At 46.4% G+C, this 21356-nt stretch overlaps 1 protein-coding gene across 12 annotated transcripts in view; it reads left to right on the top strand.

Moving 5' to 3' along the window:
* Nucleotides 1-21356, top strand: part of FHOD3 (formin homology 2 domain containing 3) — a 483564-nt gene that overhangs the window by 435078 nt on the left and 27130 nt on the right. For all 12 annotated transcript variants that reach the window (XM_008261223.5, XM_089305775.1, XM_002713503.6 and 9 more), the window contains 5 exons: nucleotides 8523-8705; nucleotides 9361-9480; nucleotides 10178-10339; nucleotides 14554-14744; nucleotides 20399-20591. In XM_008261223.5, the coding sequence (XP_008259445.4) occupies nucleotides 8523-8705; nucleotides 9361-9480; nucleotides 10178-10339; nucleotides 14554-14744; nucleotides 20399-20591 (849 nt within the window). The remainder of the gene's footprint in view (nucleotides 1-8522; nucleotides 8706-9360; nucleotides 9481-10177; nucleotides 10340-14553; nucleotides 14745-20398; nucleotides 20592-21356) is intronic.

Below are 21356 nucleotides of genomic sequence, written 5' to 3'. Positions count from 1 at the left end.
TTTGCTAATAAGATTTCCAACTTGCACCAAAAGGGCCTTTAGCCAAAGCGTCTGCTTCTGGGTTGTGGGCAGTGTAGCATGGCACCACAGCTTAATAGAGCCATTTGAAAGCTCTGTGTACCTAAACATAATTAGGATGTTTTAAATGCTATCTCTGGCTATGCTTAGCAACCCAATGGTATGTTTCTAGGCTTGTCATGCAACCTCTTAGAATAGTTAACTTCATTAAGGAAATAGTTTTTCTAAGAGTGTTAAACTTTAGGAAATGATTTTTGGGGCCATCTCTCAGCATTAATGATATTTTCCCAAATAAAATGTCATCAGATCATCACAAATAGAAGTATAAAAATGTTTTCTTTTTTCCCTCTTTTCTAATTTTTAATGTTTGGCTACCCTGAAGGTAGCACCATTGAACAGTCCCGATGACACGTCACTTGGCTGCCAGGCCTGTCAGTAGCCTAGGGAATAAAGCATATTTTCCCCTTAATTGTTGTTTTATTTCTTTATTTGGGAGGGAAAGAGAGAATTCCCATCTGCTGGTTCACTCCACAGATGTTTACAAAGGCCAGGTGAAACCCAGGAGCCAGAAATACAACCAAGGTCTCCCACATTGGTGGCAGAAACTTACTTGAGCCATCGTTGCTGCCTCCCAGGGTCTGCATTGGCAGGCAGCCAAAATCAGGAGCCAGAACTGGGAATCAAACTCGGGCACTGCAGTGTGGAATGCTACTTGGGCTTACTGCCCTTCCTTGCAGCTTCTTTTCAAGTAGGTTATGTTGTGCCAGGCCTGTCTGCAGGTGCTGGAGTCGCAGTTGGCTCAAAAATGCCAAGGAACCAGAATATTCTGATGATAGGATGCAGCAGTGATGTGAATTTTGCATTTGTGGTTGAGTTCCCGTGATCTGTGGAGCTGGTGCCAGGAGGGGAGAAGCATCCCTGGGTGGTTCTCCAGCTCAGCCTTTGTAGATACATCCTGGCTTCAAGAAAATCATTCTACGAGTTGGATGCAGTAATTTCTTTCTTTTTAATATAAATATTTTTTCATGTTTTTGAAAGGCAGAGTTATAGAGACACAGAGGCAGAGAGAGGGAGAAAGGTCTTCCATCCACTGGTTCACTCCCCAGATGGCTGCACCGATGTGAAGCCAGGAGCCAAAAGCCTCTTCCAGGCCACCCACACAGGTGCAGGGGCCTAAAGACCTGGGCCATCTTTCACTGCTTTCCCAGGCCGTAACAGAGAGCTGGATAGGAAGTGGAACAACCAGGACTTGAACCAGTATCCACATGGGATGCCAGCACAGCAGACTGGGGCCTTAACCAGATGTGCCACAGCACCAGCCCCAATGCAGTCATTTCTGTCCCAGCAGGCCTCAATGAGTGGTCATGAGCATAAGAGACTCACAGATAGGAAAGGGGAACATCCGGCCCACTGGTTGTAGAAGGCCCACAAAATCATTTGATCTGGCCCTAGCAAGGCAACTGCAGGATTTGAAAGTCCACAAATCTATGGAAGGCTAATGTTTAAGTTGATGAATTTCTATGGTCTGCAAACGATTCTATAAATATCCAAATGGCCCTTGGCAAAAAAAAAAAAAAAAAAAAAAATCCCTACCCCTGCAAAGTAGTTAAAAAAAATTGCTTCTGAAAATAAGTACATGTATAAAAAGGCAATTTCTCATGAGAATATGCAAGTTGTACCAAACCAGGCCCAATCCTGAGTGCTCCAACTTTGTGCTGTTGTCACCAAAATGCTTCTGGTAGATTCTTACCCAAAGCTGTAGCCAGGATTCTGTTCAAAACCCACAAAGCCATGTAGGTATTCATTGTAGTCTCATCTCTGCGTGAATGACATAGCAACCCTGATAGCATTTGAGTCCATTTAAAAAAAAATGGAGATTTCTTCATTTTTCTCTAAAATGTCATTTCAAAATCAAAAGCAACTGCACTAACAGTGGTTTTTCTTGGAGGAAGCACAAAGTGCTGAGGTTGTCATGCTCTGGTCTTGTTTGATGCTTGTTTTGCTGTGGAACCCAATGGTGGAAGCACAGACTGGGGATGCCTCCTCATGGGAAGGTGCGGCCGTAAGTTAGAGGAGGAGGCTGCGACCTGCCGTTCCATTGCCTGGGGGTATTTTTATTGTCAGTGATGTGTAAGGAATAAAGTGAAATAAAGTGACAGATGGCAATGTCATAAACCTTCAACAGTGAACAAATGGTTTAAATTAGAGAAGTGAAAAACAGAAGTAAGAATGTTTGATTACTTTCTCTGAGGAGTAATACAAACAAAACCATTGCAGGAAAATGCCTCCTAAATGTAAAAAAAAAGTATTGACAACTTTTTTTCAGAATTCTTGTCCTGCATGCCTAGAACAATTTAAGCATTAAGGAAGTTAAATTTTTAAATTTTAGTTGACTTTTCATTTTGAAAATTAGTTGAGTTTAAATCATGGAAGTTTTTAAAGAAGCAATATCTGCTTGAGTTATTTTGGTTATTTTAAAATATTTATATGTATATAGACATATATACGAAAGGCAGTGACAGAGAGGGAGAAACGGGAAGAGAGAGATCTTCCTTCCGCTGGTTTACTCCCCAGATGGTTGGCAAGAGACTGATCTGGGCCAGTCCGGAACCAGAAGCCGGGAGCTCCATCTGGGCCTTCCATGTGGTGGTGGGAACCCAAGTACCTGGGCCATCATCTGCTGCCTCTCAGGCAAATTAGATTGGAAGCAGGGCAGCTGGGACTCAACTGGCCCAGATAACAATGCCAGTTTTGCAGGTGGCAGCTTAACCCGCTGTGCCCCAGTGTGGGCCCCTTTTGGTTATTTTTTATACCCTCTGTGTGGACAGGCAGAGGGCAAGCCTGAGTCACTATCACTAAATACCTCCTGATGCTCAGATTCTACCCAAATAGCCTCAGTGTTTGAGCCACGACGAGGTGAAAGCGGAAATGGGAGGCTCCTAAGGGCTCTGAGTTGCATCTTCCGCCACTTTGCTCTGACTACAACACTGAATGTGAGGGAACATCCAAATATTCATGGAAAATGGAATTATAGGCAGCAGCTTTACCTGCTATATCACAATGCTAGTCCCACAAATATTTTCTCTTCTGTTTCTTTCTAAAAGTTTTACAGTAAATAAATCTGGAGGAGGCATTGTGGCATAGTGGGTTAAGCCACAACCTGCAATGCTGGCATCCCATATGGATGCTGGTTTGTGCCCCAGCTGCTCCACTTCTGACTCAGCTCCCTGCTAACGCACCTGGGAAGGCAGCAGAAGATGGTCCAAGTCCTTGGGTCACTGAAACCACTTTGGGAGATCCGACTAGAAACTCCTGGCTCCTGGCTTTGACCAGGCCCAGCCCTGGCTATTGCAGCCATCTGGGGAGTGAACCAGTAAATAGAAGATCTCCCTTCTGTCTCTCCCTCTCTGTAACTCTGCCCTTCAAGTAAACAAAATAGATCTCTAAGAAAAATAATATTAAACTTTTGGAGTGTTTTATTTCACTTTTTGACCTGTGATCCATTTTGAGTTTATGTTTCAGGTGTAAGGAATAAATTGAGGTTCATTTCTTTGCATATGGAGGCCAGTTGTTCTGATATAATTTGGTAAAATATTACCCTTTCTCCTTTGAATTGCCTTTTACCTTTGTCAAAATCAGTGGGCTATGTTAGTTTGTCTTACTTCTAGACTGTCTATTTTGTCCCGATCAGTTTTTGTTTATCACTTTGCCAATAATACTCTGTTCTAATTGCTGTGTTTTTATAGTTCTTAAAGGCACTGTGATTCCTCTAAGGTTCTTTTTTAAAAATGAATTAATTTTTTTACTTTAGAGAGAAAGAAAGGGAGAAAGGCAAGCAGACAAAAAGAGAGATCCCTTCTGCTGGTTCATTCTCCAAATGCCTGTGACAGCTAGGGCCAGAGCTGGGAGCTTGGAATATAGTCTTGTTCTCTCACATGGATGACAGGAACCCAATTATTGATGGTATCACAGCTGCCTCCCAGGGTCTGTATTGGCAGGAAGGTGGAATCAGGTACAGGAGCTGGGTATCTAATCCATGTACTGTCACTGGGACCTATGTATCTTACCTGCTAGGCTAGATGCCTACTCAAAGGTTATTTTTGTACATATATATATTTGGGATTGTTCTAATTCTCTAAAACTTTTATTTATTTTTAAATGATGTATTTATTTGAAAGGCAGAATGACAGAGAGGGAGAAACAGATGGGAAAATTTTCCATCCACTGCTTCATTCCCTAAGTGGCCAAAACAGTCAAGGCTGGTCCAGGCCACAGCCAGGAGCCAGAATTCCATCCAGGTCTCCCACATAGATAGCAGGGGCCCAAGTACTTGGGTCATCATCTGCTGCTTTCCCAGGCTCACTAGCAGGAAGTTGGATGAGAAGCAGAGTAGCCAGGACTCAAACTGGTACTCCAATATGGGGTGATGAGTTGCAAGCAGTGGCCTAACCCCCTGTGCCGCAATGTTGACCCCTTGCCATAACTTTTTTTTTTTTTTTAATTTCTGACAGGCAGAGTGGATAGAGAGAGAGACAGAGAGAAAGGTCTTCCTTCGCCATTGGTTCACCCTCCAATGGCCACCGCGGCCGGCGTGCTGTGGCTGGCGTACCGCGCTGATCAGATGGCAGGAGCCAGGTGCTTCTCCTGGTCTCCCATGGGGTGCAGGGCCCAAGCACTTGGGCCATCCTCCACTGCACTCCCTGGCCACAGCAGAGAGCTGGCCTGGAAGAGGGGCAACCGGGACAGAATCTGGTGCCCCGACCAGGACTAGAACCCGGTGTGCCGGCGCCGCAAGGTGGAGGATTAGCCTAGTGAGCCGCGGCGCCGGCCCCCCTTGCCATAACTTTTAAGTCATCTTGTCTGCATGTAAAAAACAGTCATGTTGCTACAAAACTCTTGCTGTAATTGAGATAAATCTATGGGAAAATTTGGGGAAAATAAAAATTAATCATGACTGTATCGAGTCTTTGAATTCATGAGCACACTGTGCCTCTCCATTTGTTTAGATCTTACTTGCTTACTTTGATCAGCATTTCTAGTTTCCAGCACACAGATCTTACATGTGGTCTGTTAGATTTCTACCTGTGGGTTTCACTGTAAATAGCATTTAAAAAGATTTTAGTTCCTGGAGTGGGCATTTGGCACAGCAGTTAAAATGCTGCTCAGATGTCCTCATCCGATATCAGAGGATCTGATTTGAGTCCCAGCTCCAACCTCCATTCTGTCTTTCTGCTAATGTGCACTTGGGAGGCAGCAGATGATGGCTCTAGTTCCTAGACCTGTGGCATCCACTTGGGAGACCCAGATTGTGTTCCAGGCTCCTGGCTTTGACTTGGCTCAGCCTTAGCTGTTGGAGCCATCTAGGGAATGATCCAGCAGATGGAAGGTCTCTCCCTGATTGTCTCTGTTTCTCTTTGCATTTCAAATATAATTTAAAAAATAAAAAATAAGCCGGCGCCGTGGCTCAATAGGCTAATCCTCCACCTTGCGGCGCCGGCACACCGGGTTCTAGTCCCGGTTGGGGCACCGGATTCTGTCCCGGTTGCCCCTCTTCCAGGCCAGCTCTCTGCTATGGCCAGGGAGTGCAGTGGAGGATGGCCCAGGTGCTTGGGCCCTGCACCCCATGGGAGACCAGGAAAAAGCACCTGGCTCCTGGCTCCTGCCAGGATCAGCGCGGTGCGCCGGCTGCAGCGGCGGCCATTGGAGGGTGAACCAGCGGCAAAGGAAGACCTTTCTCTCTCTGTCTCTCTCTCTCACTGTCCACTCTGCCTGTCAAAAAAAAAAAAATAAATAAAAAAAAATAAAAATAAAAAAAAAAATAAAAATTAGTTTCCTATCATCAAGTTATAGAAATAAAATTTTTTATAACTTTATATAATTCAACATTGGTAAACTCACTTTTTGTTTCAGAATTTTTTGTAGATACCATATAATCTTTTTATGTAAACCATATTGTCATTTGTGGACATGAGTACTTTTTTGTTTTCCAATATGAATGTCTTTTATTTTAATGTGCCGGACTAGAAGTTACATATGGTTTTTTTTAAAGATATATTTATTTATTTACATATTTATTTGAAAGTCAGAGTGGCAGATAGAGAGGGAGAGACAGAGAGACATCGAGATCTTCCATCTGCTGGTTCACTCTCCAGAAGGCTATAATAGCCAGGGCTCAGCCAGGCTGAAGCCAGGAGCCAGGAGTTTGATACAGGTCTCCACCTTGGGTGCAGGGACCAAAGCACTTGGGCCATCTTCCGCTGCCTTTCTCAGGCTATCCATTAGGGAGCTGGATTGGAAGTGGAGCAGCCGGGGCATGAACCGGTACCCATATGGGATTCCAGTGTCACAGGTAGCAGCTTAACTCGCTATGCCACGACGCCATCCCCTCAACACAGTGTTAAATGGGAATAGTAAAAGTACACATCTTCTTCCCGGTCTTGGAGGACTGTGAGCTGCAGGGCGTCTGTAGGTGCCGTTTATCAGATGGAGGGAGTTCCCTACTACTGCTAGGTTGCCAAGAGTTGTTCTTTCTGCTTTTTCTTGTCACAAATAGATACAAAACGTTACCAAAATTTTTTGTCTTCATCAATTGAAATCATTACTTGGATTTTTCTTGTTCAGGTTGTTACTCTGGTAGGTTAATTAGATTGATTGCTTTTCTGCATATTAAGCCAAATTGGCATTCCCAGACTAAACCCCATTTGATCGTGGTTATGATTATAATATGTTTGCGGTTTTGTTGTGTTCATGTGTTTTAATATATGGCCATTTATTTATGCATTTGACATTTTGCTAAGGACTTTAATATGACGTTCATCAGTGATTTTGATCTATAGTTTTCTTGTCCTCTCTGTCTGGTTTTTGTCTCAGGGTGATTCTGAAGTCTGGTCGGGGTTGTTCCTTCCCCTGTTTGGGTTCAGTCCACAGATTCTGTCTGCCTTCTGGTTCCAGTGTCAGCTCAGTTTTCAAAGAGGACAGAAACTGCCTTCATCATTTCTCAGTCTTTGATGGGCTTTTGAGGGTCGGATTCACACATGAGCAGCTGGGGGAATGGAGGGTGGTGCTCAGAAGTTGGTAAACATTTTCCTGCATTTGCTTTGCCAAGCTCTCCCTTTTCCATGACCTCCTGGAACTTGCCAGTTCCTGGGACTTTGCCTTCTCTCCTCTGGCTGAAAGCCAGGGCTTTAGTAACTGTACATTCCCATACACTGTCTGTGATTGTGCCCATGTCTGTAGCCAAGCCAAAGGAAGACCGAGAATAAAAGCAGTGGGGATTTGCCTCACCCTCTTGGGGCCCCACTGTAGCAGGTGGAGAGGAAGGCTCTCTCCTGCCGGCCCCTGCTGCAGGAGGACCCTTTCCCACTCAAGTCCGGACTGCAGGGCTCCCCTGAGCTCTCCCTGCCTGCATCTGACACCTTCTTCCAGGTTTTGAGATACTTTGAGCCCAAGGTGAGAATACCAAGGAAAACGTGGTTGCTTGCCACCAGGTTAATTGTGTGCTTGCCATTCTAGTCTTGGTCCCCAGCCCACCTGGCACTCTTCCCCGTCCAGAGTCCTCAGATGGCTGCTGCACACAGGCTTAGCTGAGTGTGGAGCTGCCTTCAGTGGGGTAGACACAGCCAGGTGTGTTTACTCATGTCTCCCATAACCAGAACTCCTTCCCACTCTGCTCAGAGGCTAGCCCCTGGTAGTGAGCAAAGCCAATGAGAATCCCTGAGCCCATTTACATTACAAAGTACCATGGCACAATGGCTGTTTCTGCACTTGGATGGGAGAAATGAAGAAATGAGGAAAATAAATGATATTTTACCATATATGCTGTTGTGTATGGAGTGCCACAAAGTGGGCATTTTTACCTCCTCTTAAAATGTAATCACCAGGGAATTTGAACCTACAAGAATCAACCATTCTGAAGCTTTTTTGTTTCTTCTGCCTCCATCATTGATTTTTCTACCAGAACCACATAAAAGTAAAAAGATGTCATTTTTTGGATTACTATTTAGATATTAGTCTATATAAACACTGTTTTTTCCTCGATCAGATATGTATTCAATTTTATTTAAAGTGGTCAAATTTCTCTGTGTTTTGGAATACAGTTAAAATAACTGAAATTTTAACTTGTCATGTATAAAAAGGCGTGCTGAGTTATTTGAAGATGGTTCACTTTGGTAACTTTTAAATCAATCAGTGAGAAGTGCTACAAAGCACATATTCATAACATGCTTTACTCTGTTCCTAGGGAACAGGGAGTTGTTTGCCAGTCTTCTATCTTTCACCTTTTCTCATCTCTCATCCCCCTTTCTTGCATAGAATGACCTTCACGTGTGAGACACCGAACATTTGGGCCAAGCTGCTTAAAGCACATTTAGTTTATCATATCATACTTGTATATATGATAAAAAGACAAACAACAGAATCTCTCCTATAATATGAATCTGAAAATATAAAGAAGTGGGGTAGGGTCCCCTTAAGAGAGGTTACACTATAGCATCTCTTCTTTCCAGAAAATTCTAACCATGATTCCCACTGAAGAGGAGAAGCAGAAAATTCAGGAAGCTCAACTGGCCAACCCCGAAGTGCCGTTGGGCAGTGCAGAGCAGTTCCTCCTCACGCTGTCCTCCATCAGCGAGCTCTCCGCTCGGCTCCACCTCTGGGCATTCAAAATGGATTATGAAACCACGGAGAAGGTATGCACTTAATAAGAGACATAGCTAACCCCACGTCCCCGGGGCTGAGAAAGCCAGTTGGTCATTGGCAAAGACTGGGAGGGAAGGAGAGATGGAGACCGTGAGGCTGTGGGGCAGGCTGGAAGCGTGGCAAGTGCGAGTTGAAAAGCAGCAGGTGGTAAGAGGCTGGTGGACATCTAGTTAGTGGCTCAGGCTAGGAGGCGGCCAGCCACAGAGTGCCCAGAGCAGAGGTTAGGAGGCTGCAGTGGTCCAGGGACAGTGAGGCCACAGTTTCCAGTGTCACTTGTAGGGAGGATGAAAGACAAAGAGAAAGCGGAGCTCTGGATGGTGATGGAGCATGGGGTGGGGGTGGAGTCGCAGAAGTTAGCCATGGTCAGGGGCGAGTGAGGACGGAAGGACCTGCAGGTCCTGTGTGGGACCCAGGCAGGAAAGGGTGAAGACAGAGTGTGGCTCACCCAGCACAAGCCCCCGTTGGTCTCTCCTGCCGCTTTTGGGTGCCTTTTCATACCTAGGAGCACATGCCTGTCACCTGGGATTGGCGTGTGCTGCTGAGAATTCTGCTTATTATTACCTTGTGGCACACACAAATGACAAAGGACAAAGTAAAGCCAAACTGTGCATTCTTTATCATCCTTTATCTTTTTTTTATGGAAAGGAAGTAGCAGAACCACTTTTGGACCTGAAGGAAGGCATAGACCAGTTGGAGAACAATAAAACCTTGGGCTTCATCCTGTCTACTCTCCTGGCCATTGGGAACTTTCTAAATGGAACTAATGTGAGTCTTCCCCCTTCAGTCCTCCTGCCTCCCTTGTCACAAGATCCCTGCCTGTCATTTGCTGATGGAAGCTGTGCCTCACTCCACAAAGCACAGTCGCATGAATAACTCCTATAAATAAATAATGTCTTGTTGGAAATCCAGAAGCCATTTTGTCCTTAACATATCAGGGCCTCTTTATATGAACTCATATCTTGATATAAATAAGAAACCTTAGGAAAGCATTCACTATTCCTTATGAAGAGTGGCTACTCTCAATAATGACATTGAAGAATTTTCATCTATCCCAGTCCCCCCCCCCAGAGTTTATCATACAAATATTTGTGCCAATACACATTCTGATACTGAAAAACAAATGATATTTCATCTGGCTTTGGCCAGAAAGTAGATAAGCTGGGGGCAGAGGAAGAAGGCAGCTGCAGACATATGCAGGTCAGAGACCCTGTCCCATAGCCCCCTGGTTGAAGGATGGGCTGTGGGCATGGCTTGGGGCCCTGGGGGGAAAAGGACTGGAGGCCCCTTCATTTTCAGTGTGGCTGGCCCATGTGTGGTCAGCTGAGTTGTGTGGAGTGCTGCAGTCACAGATAAACTAGATGTCGGGCTCCTGCAGCCAACACTGATTCTAACCGCGTGTGATGTTCTAAGAGCCTGCGTAAAACTCATCCTTCCCATCTTTTATTTAATGTTCACCCAACAGGCCAAAGCATTTGAGTTAAGCTACCTCGAGAAGGTTCCAGAAGTCAAAGACACCGTGCACAAGCAGTCACTTCTCCACCATGTGTGCACCATGGTGGTGGAGAACTTTCCAGACAGCTCCGATCTGTACTCGGAGATCGGAGCCATCACCAGGTCAGCCAAGGTACGTCCACGTCCACCGATACCACGGGGCCAGCCTCTCCTCGGCCTTGGCTGCTGGATCTGTGTCAGCTGTCTCTGAGGAACACCCACTCTATTCAGTGACACGGTCAAGGGCTGCCTCACTTCTCTGCTTTAGCGTTTTGAATATGACGTGTGCCATGCCATTCCCAGTGAACTTTTCAGATCTTTTTCCCATCTCTGTTTCTCCGTTAGATTCTTTCCGGCTGAGGTATGTAAGGCAAGTCTGCCATCCGGGTCCAAGCTCCCACGTCCACTGCTGAGTGATGTTACTCACCAGGCTGTGTTCTCTAGAATGTTAAAACTGCACAGTTCGTTTTAGGAGGGCAAAGGTGGCAAAAAGGGTGATTTTGCTCCCCCGAGACATCAGCAGGACCTGGCAGTGAGGTGTGGAGCCAGGAGATGGGCCACACCCGGCCCTGCTCCCCGCAGCGCAGCCTTCTCTGTGATCTTGCACAGAGGATGTTTTTATAGGGCTGTAAATGGTATATAGCATTGGCCTCCGTGCTGCTGGCCCTTCGAGCAAGTGCAGAGGTAATGTCTTCAGGAGCTTACGGTTTATTAGATGGCAGTCACAGTTTGCAGACACCCCATGACTTTTAGTGCAGGAGGCTGAACAGCCCCGCAGGAATCTCAGCTATGCCAGAGCTGGGCCAGTGTGGAGGGACCTCCTGGGAAACACAGCCCAGGCTGCATGCTCTGGAATCCAGTGTGATGAGAGGGGGGAGGGTGCACAGAGGTGAGAAGAGGTGGGGGAGGAGAGCTCTTCCTCTCTCTGCTTCTCCTATGGGACCGGATCCTTGGGGGACTTGGTGGCCAAGAGCTTCCTTCACCTGCCTCAGGAGCGAGCTGTAGGTCAGCAGCTGCTAGGAATACAGGCAGGGGGTCTTGAGCTGGCTTGACAGTGGACCTGCCTTGAGGCTTAGCCAGTGACCCCCTGACTCAGAGAGCTGACAGAGGGCTTCTTAGAATACAGAAGCCTCTCTTTAATGAGTGCTTTTCCTGGGTTCCTTTGTGATGGTCACTGTGCTGAGGTCCTTACAAATATGGCTTCAGTACTGAACCGAAGCCAATAGCTGCTTAGACTACCTGTGTCTGGGGACAGTTGTATCAAGAGCAACTCTGGATCTAGAGAGTGACAGCAGATGACGAGGTAGGCTCTTCTTCCTCCTGCTTCCCCTGTTTGTGTTAGTTTTCTACCACTGGGGATCAAGTCATCTACCAGCCACGTGTTAGTTCCCCAGCTGCTATAACAGAACTCTAAACTGAGTAGCTCAGAACAACAGAAACTTGTTGGCTCAAGGTTTGAGAGGCCAGAGTCTGAGATCTGAGCGTCAGCAGCATTGGTTCCTTCTGAGGGAAAATGTGTCCCATGTCTTGGTCTTAGCTTCTGGTGGTTTCCTGGCCATCATCCCAGTGCCTGCCTGCATCTCCCATGGTGCTCTCCCTGTGTGTTTACGTCTACATTGCTCTTTCTTATAAGGACACCAGTCATTTAGTGTAGGGTCTGTCTACTCCACTGTGACTTCCTGTGAACTCAACGGCATCTGCAATGACCGATTTATAAATAAGGTCACATTGTAAGGTGCAGGGGTTGGAACTCCAGCTTAACAATTTTGGGTAATATGGTTCAGCCCGTAACACAGTGAAAAAGATCGTCCATGGGTGATTCTGTCCCAGGTGTGCTCCTGAGGTTTCCCTCAACGTGTTCGCTGTGCTTACCTGACTTGTGACTGGGGCGGAGGGTTGCTGACAGAATCTGAGGGTTTGAAGTAGTTGTGAAGACTCTGATCATGTCTGTCGCCTAGAGTTTTCCACAGTGCCCACCCGGGCTGGGCGGGGCAGGTACAGCTGAGGGAGCCCCCCTGGCCCCTTCCCAGGAAGCTGCATTTAGCTCAACAGCACAGGGCTTCTAGAACAAGGCTCCCCACCTGGCTTCTATTGGCAGCACAGCTGCTACCTTCTGCCACCACCCCAGGGGGTCACAGTGGACTCTTCCCCTTCCCTGCCCCCAAAATGAGCTCCTGCCTGGTGTCTGCCTGCCTGCCCTGTGCCCACTGCTGTGCGTCAAGCATTGCCTGGTCAGAGAGCATAGAGCTGCTCAGTGCGTGTGTGAGCTGGGTTGAGGTTATTTTGCTGCAGGTCACAGAGCTGCCCGTTGCATCTGAGGACAAATCCAAAGAGTTGTGGTTAGGCTTGTGCCTGCATTCAAGGTAGCTTGCCTTGGCTAACAGCCTCCTGGATGCTACTTGTCAGTCCCAGGTCTCCTGGATCCTTTCTGAATCTTACTCTGACCTCTTCAGTCTTTCTTTACTCAGTCTGCATTTCTTTGTTAGCTGTAGGTCATATGTATTTTTTTTCTCAGTTCCATTGTGTCTCAAGAAAGTGAAGACTTTTCTACCTGGACCTAAAAGTCCTTTGATTTCAGGCCAATTGTTTTTCTCTCATGTGCCATGAGCCCTTTGCTGAACGGAATCCTAGGGCTTTGCCTGAACCTGCCCTTGTTTTTTGATCTGAAGCCCCAAGAAATGCAGACCAGGTTAGGTGGGTTTTTTTTTTTGTTTTTTTTTGTTTTTTTTTTGTTTTTTTTCTTGACAGGCAGAGTTAGACAGTGAGAGAGAGAGAGAGAGAAAGTTCTTCCTTCTGTTGGTTCACCCCCCAAATGGCTGCTATAGCTGGCGCGCTGTGCCGATCCAAAGCCAGAAGCCAGGTGCTTCCTCCTGGTCTCCCATGCGGGTGCAGGGCCCAAGGACTTGGGCCATCCTCCACTGCACTCCCGGGCCACAGCAGAGAGCTGGACTGGAAGAGGAGCAACCAGGACAGAATCCAGTGCCCCAACCGGGACTAGAACCTGGGGTGCTGGTGGCGCCGGCCCAACAGGTTAGATCTTGCCTGGCTCCCGGCATCCCTGAGCTCAGTGTGTCCTCTTCCTGTTGGCTGCCACAGGTCTGTTCGCAGAATCCACCTTTGTTGACTTGATCCCTTCTGAGGGTGAAGCTGCAGGTTTGAGGCCACTCCAAGGAGCCTGCTCTGAGCTTTCCCCTCCAGCCTCTGCGTTCATGACCATGGTCATTGGCACTGAAGCAGTGGTTTCTCACACCTGTGCTCCTGTTCTTGCTCCTTCTGACTTTGCCCTGCCCTTGCCCTTTCCCACCATTACTCTCCATACACCTTAGTCCCGCCCCTCAGCTCACCCATTGGTTTGTTTTCCTCTCCCCATCTCCTCCCAGCCTCCTCCATCTCTTTCTCTATCCCACACCTCCCTTTCATAAATGTAACCCTCATGTGCATTTTTCACAACTGAAAAACTCTCTAATCCATATAATTTTTAATCTAGAAATTCCATCAGGCAATCACCTTAAGAACCCTTGTTTCATCCCAACTGTTTGCACATTGCTGAATACACAGTGGGTGCCTCTTCACATCCATTCTTTGCCTGAATGACTTACATCTGCAGGCCAGACCTCATGTGTGACCCGCCCCACCACCACACACACACACACACACACACACCTACCCCTGGTGGATGCCATACTTCCTTCAATGTCCTGGGGATCTCCTGTCTGTCTGATGTGTCTCCCCAAGAACAAGAGAATGGTTTCCCTCAGCGCTGGTCTTTGTGTTCTTAGTACCTGATGGGAACTAGTGTATACTGGTAGGTCCACAAAGGTTGGTTGAATGAGCAAGTGGGTGAATGAATAAAACAATGTGTTGTACGAATTCTAAGAGAGATTATTGTGAAGAGAAGTTGGCTACCCATTAGCTGGCCCTGGCATAGCAGGACCATCTGTATATAACCATGGTGTCTTCCCCAACTTTAAGTGAAATAACATCTCTGACGAACAAGAAAAATTTTATGAGATCTCTATTTGGTTCATCTTGTACTAAAGACCCTTGATAGCATGTTTTAATTATAGTTCCCAAAGACCTTCCTAGGATTTCTTTCCAAATATAGCAAAAAAGAAGGTGACTTGTGTATTGGGTTCTTTTGGAGAACAGTTTTATCACTAAATGATTCGATGTCAAGATAATGAGCAGTCCACATGTGGATAATTTGGGGGCCATAAATATGTCTGTGTTTCAAGATGTAAATTTGATTCTGCTGTTTGTTGCTTCCCAGAGGCAGTTTGGTCTCCCGGTTCAGGTTGGTGTCCAGTGGTTTCAGCACATTGGCAAGGTTCTCTTTCTGATTTTCAGGTTGACTTTGATCAACTTCAGGATAATTTGTGTCAGATGGAGAGAAGATGCAAAGCTTCATGGGATCACCTCAAGGCAATTGCAAAACATGAAATGAAACCAGTTTTAAAACAGCGGATGTCCGAGTTCCTGAAAGATTGTGCAGAGAGAATTATAATTTTAAAGATTGTCCATAGGAGGATAATTAACAGGTAAGTAGACCAGGGAGAAGGTGGACACATCTTATACAATGATATGTTGAAAATAGTCCAGAAACTCAGGTATGAGGGTTAAATTTACAGAATTTTTTTGTGTATTCTTGGTATATGGCAAGTGTATTATTGGTAGAGACTTTTAACAGTCTCAATTATGTATAGTATAATATGCATAATAATATAATATCATTGAATCTTGAAGTTGGAAGGAATCTCAGAGATCAGTTGATCGAAAAATTCCATTGATGAAGATTTGCATCTATTAAAATCTCTGACAAATTGAACCTGCTGTCCCATGTGGACTTGAACTCTTTAATTTGTAGAAATCACATCCCTGACAAGGAAGCCCACTTGTTAGAAAAGTTGTCTGATCTGAAGTCTGCCCCCTGATGACCTTCCAGGCATAGATTATTTATTTATTTATTTATTTATTTTTATTTATTTATTTGATAGGGAGCGAGAGACATTCAGCCAGGGCTGGCTGAAGTCAAAACTGAAAGCCCGGAACTCATTCCAGGTCTTCTCCTATGTGATGGCAACAGCCCAACCACTTGAATCGTATTTTGCTGCCTTCCAGGGTGCATGTTAGCAGGAAGCTTGAATCTGCAGCCGAGCTGGGACCCAACCCCAGGCAGCGTGTTAAGGGATGTGGGTATCCCAAGTGGCATTCGCACTGCTGCACCACGTGCCCACCTTGGTTGTGGGTTCGTCAGGGGCTGCTCCATGACACGCTCTGCCTGAATGACATCTGGGCCCTGCCCCAAGTGTAGTCCTCTGCTCCAGTCTTCTGCTGAGTCACAGGCACCAAGAGGAGTCTGGACTCATCAGTGCTGGGTCAGACCTTGCTCTGCTCACCGGGAGGTTGGCGGGGGTCCAAACTGGCCCTGTGGTTTTCCCAGGTTGGCCTACGAGCGAATGGTGGCAACATCCGTGCTAGAAGCAGGTTTTGCAACTTCCCGGGCCAGGGCTTCTCCTGCTGTGGGCCACTGCTTTCTTCTCCTCGGCTTCATACCCCAACATGGTTATAGGGTCCCCTCTTCCCTCCCTCTCTCTCTCCTCCCCTTTCTGCTTTCCCCTTTTCTTTCACCTTCTTTAAGCCCATGTAGAACCTTAAAAAATAAGTTCTCTTACTTGCGTGTGCCCTCCGCAAGCTTGTTTCATTTGCTATTCCTGGGTCTTGATCCAGATGTTGAGAAAAGCAGGTGGAGGTAGTGGTTAAATGTTGAACAGGGGGGCTGGCACCGTGGCTCACTTGGTTAATCCTCTGCCTGCGGCACCAGCATCCCATATGGGCACCAGTTCTAGTCCTGGTTGCTCCTCTTCCAGTCCAGCTCTCTGCTGTGGCCCAGGAAGGCAGTGGAGGATGGCTCCAGTGCTTGGGCCCCTGCACCCACATGGGAGACCAGGAAAGAAGCTCCTGGCTCCTGGCTTCGGATTGGCACAGCTCTGGTCATGGCAGCCATTTGGGGGGTGAACCAACGGAAGGAAGCCCTCTCTCTCTCTCTCTCTCTCTCTCTCTCACTCACTCACTGTCTGTAACTCTACCTGTCAAAATAAACAAAAATCTTTTTAAAAATATTGAACAGGACAGAGATGAGGAATAGAATCTTCCTTCTGGATTGACAGCTATCTATTAAGCAGTCCTTTGGGAATTTAATTATTTAACTATAAAGCCCCCTAACTATACCACAGCTAGACTTTCCAACAGTGCTCTGAATAGGAAGATCTTATAGGAAATTGCATCCGATTTCTTACAGACATCAAAGTGTATTTGCTTTTAACGTAATTAGGAAGGGGAGACAAGGAATGCGAGCTGCTTTGACTCTACATGTTTTGTATGATGTAAGCCATTCCCAACTTGAAAAACCCAAACAAACTGCAAAAATAAACAATTAGTTTCCATTTGGAGTGCCCCAAAACTGAAGTAATTTTATGAAAGTCTTACAAAACTATTGTTTCTGCTTACATTAACCATTTTATCCCAGATGATATAATAGTCTATTGCTTAAGCCGTGATGTATTTGTTCTGCTTGCCCCATTCCCCTTGGTAAGCGGGTCCTTGGAATATGGTTGCTCCTGCCTGACCCAAATTCCTGTCTGCTCAGTTTTGGCCATCCCAGTGAGGACAGCCAAGACGAGCTGGAAACTCACTGTAGCTGTGGTAAGTAGGAAAAGGGTCATGGCTAAACGGGAGGGTGCCAGATGTGGCCAGTCCAAAGCATCTAAACGATAGAACCAAGGCTTCAAACGAAGGCTTTAGCAGGAACCCCATGAGCATAACTGATTCTAGCAGGAACACCCTCTGTGCTTCTCTTTCCTCCCCTCTTCCCACTGACATCCCCCAGGGGTAAAGCCCAGGACTGCGGGGATATCTGAGACCCAGAAAGGAGAAGGATCCTCGCTCAGGGCCTTATAGCTGATAACCGGTAGAATCTTCTTCATCCCATGGATCAGCCGGAATACAAGACTTCAGAAAGTCGCAGGTAGCTGTGTACTGTCTCTTCAGGTAGAGTCTGGCTTTCAAAACTGTTGCCTGGCTAAGAAAACTTTGGGAGGAACATCCAGAGATGCATTTTAACCTTTGGTTTTGTCCTGCTGCCCTGATAGCCTAACCCCACTTTGTGGATGTGGTCACACCCACAGTTGTCATACTCGAGGCAACATTGGAGAGAGGGAGCAGGTGAAGCTTGTGGGGAAAGATGCCTTTCTGGGAAGCCTGCAGAGCACACCTGGGAAGAGTGCAGGCAGGATATAAGGAAACAGATTGGCACCTCATTACCCCAAAATGCCTCCCTCTCCAGGCTGGACCAGACCTCCCCAGCCCCCACCCCAGTGGCACACTGGAGTCAGTCCAAGGGCAGATGATGGAACACATCAAAGCCATTTGGCCTGAGCCTCTGCTGCCTGTGAAAGGAACCAGCCCCTCCATACCTGCATGTCCTGTCTTCTAAAATTTGCAAAGTCAATAACAAGAGTCCCTTCAGTGTTTTGTTCCTGCAAAGTCACACCCGCTTTGCTCTGAAGGAAGGCATGGTGACTCCCTTTTGTCAAAGGTAGAGCTGAATCTTTTTTTCAGATATATTTTTTTCACTTGCTTTTTATTCCCCTTGTTTGTGTCTGTGTAAAGTGTGCCAAATCTCTATGCAAAGCCAAATCTCTCAGAAGTGGAGGGTAAGGGTCTGTCTTATGCATGAAAGAAGATCAGGAGGGTTGATGTCACCTCGCTGTGAGCTGCTAGAGTGTCTCATTCATTCTTCCTACATGCAGATCTTGAGCAGCAATAGAAGAAATGGATATATAGTATATTACCCCTCCAATCCTGTTCTCATGTCATATAGCCAGTATATTATGTCAGATGGCAGAAAGAGCCAGGAAGAAAAAGTAAGGCTATAGATGGGCTAGAGAGTGACAAGCAGGTGTTGTTTTACATAGAGTGGTCAGGGAAGGTTTGGCTGGGTAGAGACTGCAGAATGAGTGCGAGCCATTCATGCAGCTATCTGTAGCGGAGCTCTCTGGGCCTAGGGAACGATTGGAATCAGTGACTCGTCAGGCTGTGGTGGGCCCCAGTGGAGTGGCATCCTTGCTCCTGCCCCCAGCTCCTCTGCCTCTGTGGCACTCCGGGGTCTCCTACACACTACCCAGGGCACCTGAGGCAGGCTTGTTCAAGGACCAAGCAGGACTCCAATGTATCTGCAGTCCCTGAGAGTTGAAGTCTGGGTTGCTGGGCCAGGCCTTGGTGTGGATGTGCACTACATCTATCCACTTATCCGTTAATGGACATTTAGTCTGTTTCTACTTTCTATTATAAATAATGTTGCTGGACGGCGCTGCGGCTCACTAGGCTAATCCTCCACCTTGCGGCACTGGCATACCGGGTTCTAGTCCCGGTCGGGGCGCCGGATTCTGTCCCGGTTGCCCCTCTTCCAGGCCAGCTCTCTGCTGTGGCCCGGGAGTGCAGTGGAGGATGGCCCAGGTGCTTGGGCCCTGCACCCCAAGGGAGACCAGGAGAAGTACCTGGCTCCTGCCATCGGATCAGCGCAGTGTGCTGGCGCAGTGCGCCAGCCGCAGCGGCCACTGGAGGGTGAACCAACGGCAAAGGAAGACCTTTCTCTCTGTCTCTCTCTCTCTCACTGTCCACTCTGCCTGTCAAAAAAAAAATAAATAAATAATAATGTTGCTGTGAATTTTGTGTATATTTTGTGTGCATATCTGTTACTGTTTTGGAGCAGAACTGCTAGGTCATCATACAGTAACACTCTGGTTAGCTCTTTGAGGGACTGCCAGACTGCTTCTCTAGGCAGCTGAGCCATGCTGTGTTCCCGCCAGTGCTGCACGAGAACCCCAGGGTCTCCGCATCCCTCCTGGCACGAGCTCGGGCTCACTTTTGATCATAGCCACCACAGTGGGTATGCAGTGGTATCTCCTTGTGGTTTGGGCTTGCGTTCCCCAAATGACTGATGCTGTAGAGTATCTGACCATGTACTTCTTTGGTATTTGCATTTCTTTTTAGGATAAATGTCTCTTGTTCCTTTGCCCATTTTTTATTTGCTGTTTTAGTGTTGCCTTGTAAAATTCTCTGTATATTCTGGACATACTCGCTGTATAATTGCCAAATATTTTCTCCCATTCTCTAGATTGTCTTTTCACTCTTGATAATGTTCTTTGAAGCACAATTTCATAATATGTACCATTTAATAAGGTCTAATTTGTCCATTTTTCCCTCCTTTGGTTGCTTATATTTTTGGTATCAGTTTTTTGTTAAAAAAATCTAATCCAAAGTCTAGAAGATTTATGTTTTCTGCTAAGAGCTTTATATTTTTAACTAGCATTTTAAGCCCTCTTTACTTTAAGATAGTGTATTATTCTTCACAAGAAGGATAAGCCCATCTCCAAATTGTACAAATCAGTGTGGTTAAAGACGAAAGGCTGGGTATCATTTGGGTCATACTGTTTGGTCCACACTGAGGTTTTTCCCTTGATTCCCAGTATCTTCTTTCTGATGTCCTGGTTACTAAACTTTGGGTACTTATTTTTCCATATAATTTCTCATATAATTTTTAAACAAACAGAAATAACAATTTTTAGATTATAAATTAAATAGTTGAAGAAAACTGTTTCTACTTATTTATTGTTTCCTAATTAAGATTGTATGTACTGGCGCCAGAAGATGTTTCAAAATATTTACTCAGAAAACTTCATACGCATGTATTTATAAACCATCAATTATTTGTTTTTCATAGTGTGTTCATATGTACTCCAAGTATTCATGGAAGGAATTTGTAAGCAACATTTCCTTATTCTTATTTAATTCTTCTATAATCTAGAAACTGTATGATATTTCCTTAAAATAGTGCTTTATCATTTTTCTTATAAAAGTGTATATATCCATCTTAGATGACTGTTAAAACACAGAGAAGCAGAAAGAAAAGGCAACCCTGTGAAATCCCACCACCTACACATAACCTCCATCAGGGAGAGAGAGAGTTGAACTTGACTTCTGTTTGCATTTTCCCTGCAGAAGACTCTGGAAACTCAAAGCCCCAGGAATGAAAAGCAGCATCTGGCTCCCAGTGTCTCACAGAAAGGTTTTGGACAGAGCATCTTTGTTCCTGAGCACGGAAGTCATTGCCGTCACTGCTTTTGCCTTGCAGGTTCCACTCCTTCCTGCTCTTCATGGGCCATCCCCCGTATGCGATTCGGGAGGTGAACATAACCAAGTTCTGCAGGACCATCAGTGAGTTTGCGCTGGAGTACCGCACCACCAGGGAGAGGGTTCTGCAGCAGAAACAGAAGCGGGCCACCCACAGGGAGAGAAACAAGACCAGAGGGAAGATGATCACGGACGTAAGTCTCGCGAGCTCCGTCTCTAGGGCACCTGTTGTGAAAGCGCAGCCGTCAGGCCTCCCCAGTGTGCGAGCTCTGCCCTTTTTCTTTTCTCCCAAGAAGAAAGGATCCATTTTTTTCCCTTTAATTTGAGACACAGAGTTATAGACATAGAGTGGGAGAGACATAGAGAGGGAGAGACAGAGAGAAAGGTCTTCCATCGCTGGTTCACTCCCCAGTGGCTGCAATGGCCAGAGGTGAACCCATCTGAAGCCAGAAGCCAGGAGCTTCTCCGGGTCTCCCATGTGGGTGCAGGGGCCCAAGCACTGGGGCCATCTTCTGCTGCTTTCCCAGGCCATTAGCAGGAAGCTGGATTGGAAGAAGAGTAGCTGGGACACGAATTGGCACCCATATGGAATGCCAGTGCCGCAAGTGGAGACAGCCTACTGTGCCACAGCACTGGTCCCGGATTCTTGGTCTTCAAATTTGTTCTCCAGCTGTCTTGCCTCTGATTCTGTGAACGTCTGCTGTATATGGAAAGTGAGGGAGAGCATGTGTTGGTGCAGGAGCAAGTAGCTTGCAGGGGGTGTTGTACCATGTGAATGACACACAAATGCTTAGTTCCCTGTCAACCCTGTGATATGAGAAACATTGGATGAGGAGAGGAAAATTTCCACTAAGGGAACTGTACTGGTGTGGAATTGACTCAGAACTCTAATTGTTGCTAACAGTGCTGTGTAAGCCATCACTCAATACGTGGGCCACCCTACTGGGGGCATCTTAGTA

The sequence above is a fragment of the Oryctolagus cuniculus genome, chromosome 10, assembly GCF_051225735.1.
Source record: "Oryctolagus cuniculus isolate XC-2025 breed Fujian yellow rabbit chromosome 10, ASM5122573v1, whole genome shotgun sequence".
In the NCBI taxonomy this organism is placed as follows: Eukaryota; Metazoa; Chordata; class Mammalia; order Lagomorpha; family Leporidae; genus Oryctolagus; species Oryctolagus cuniculus.
Note: the sequence above shows the minus strand (reverse complement) of the source record. Positions and strands in the feature narration are given on the sequence as shown.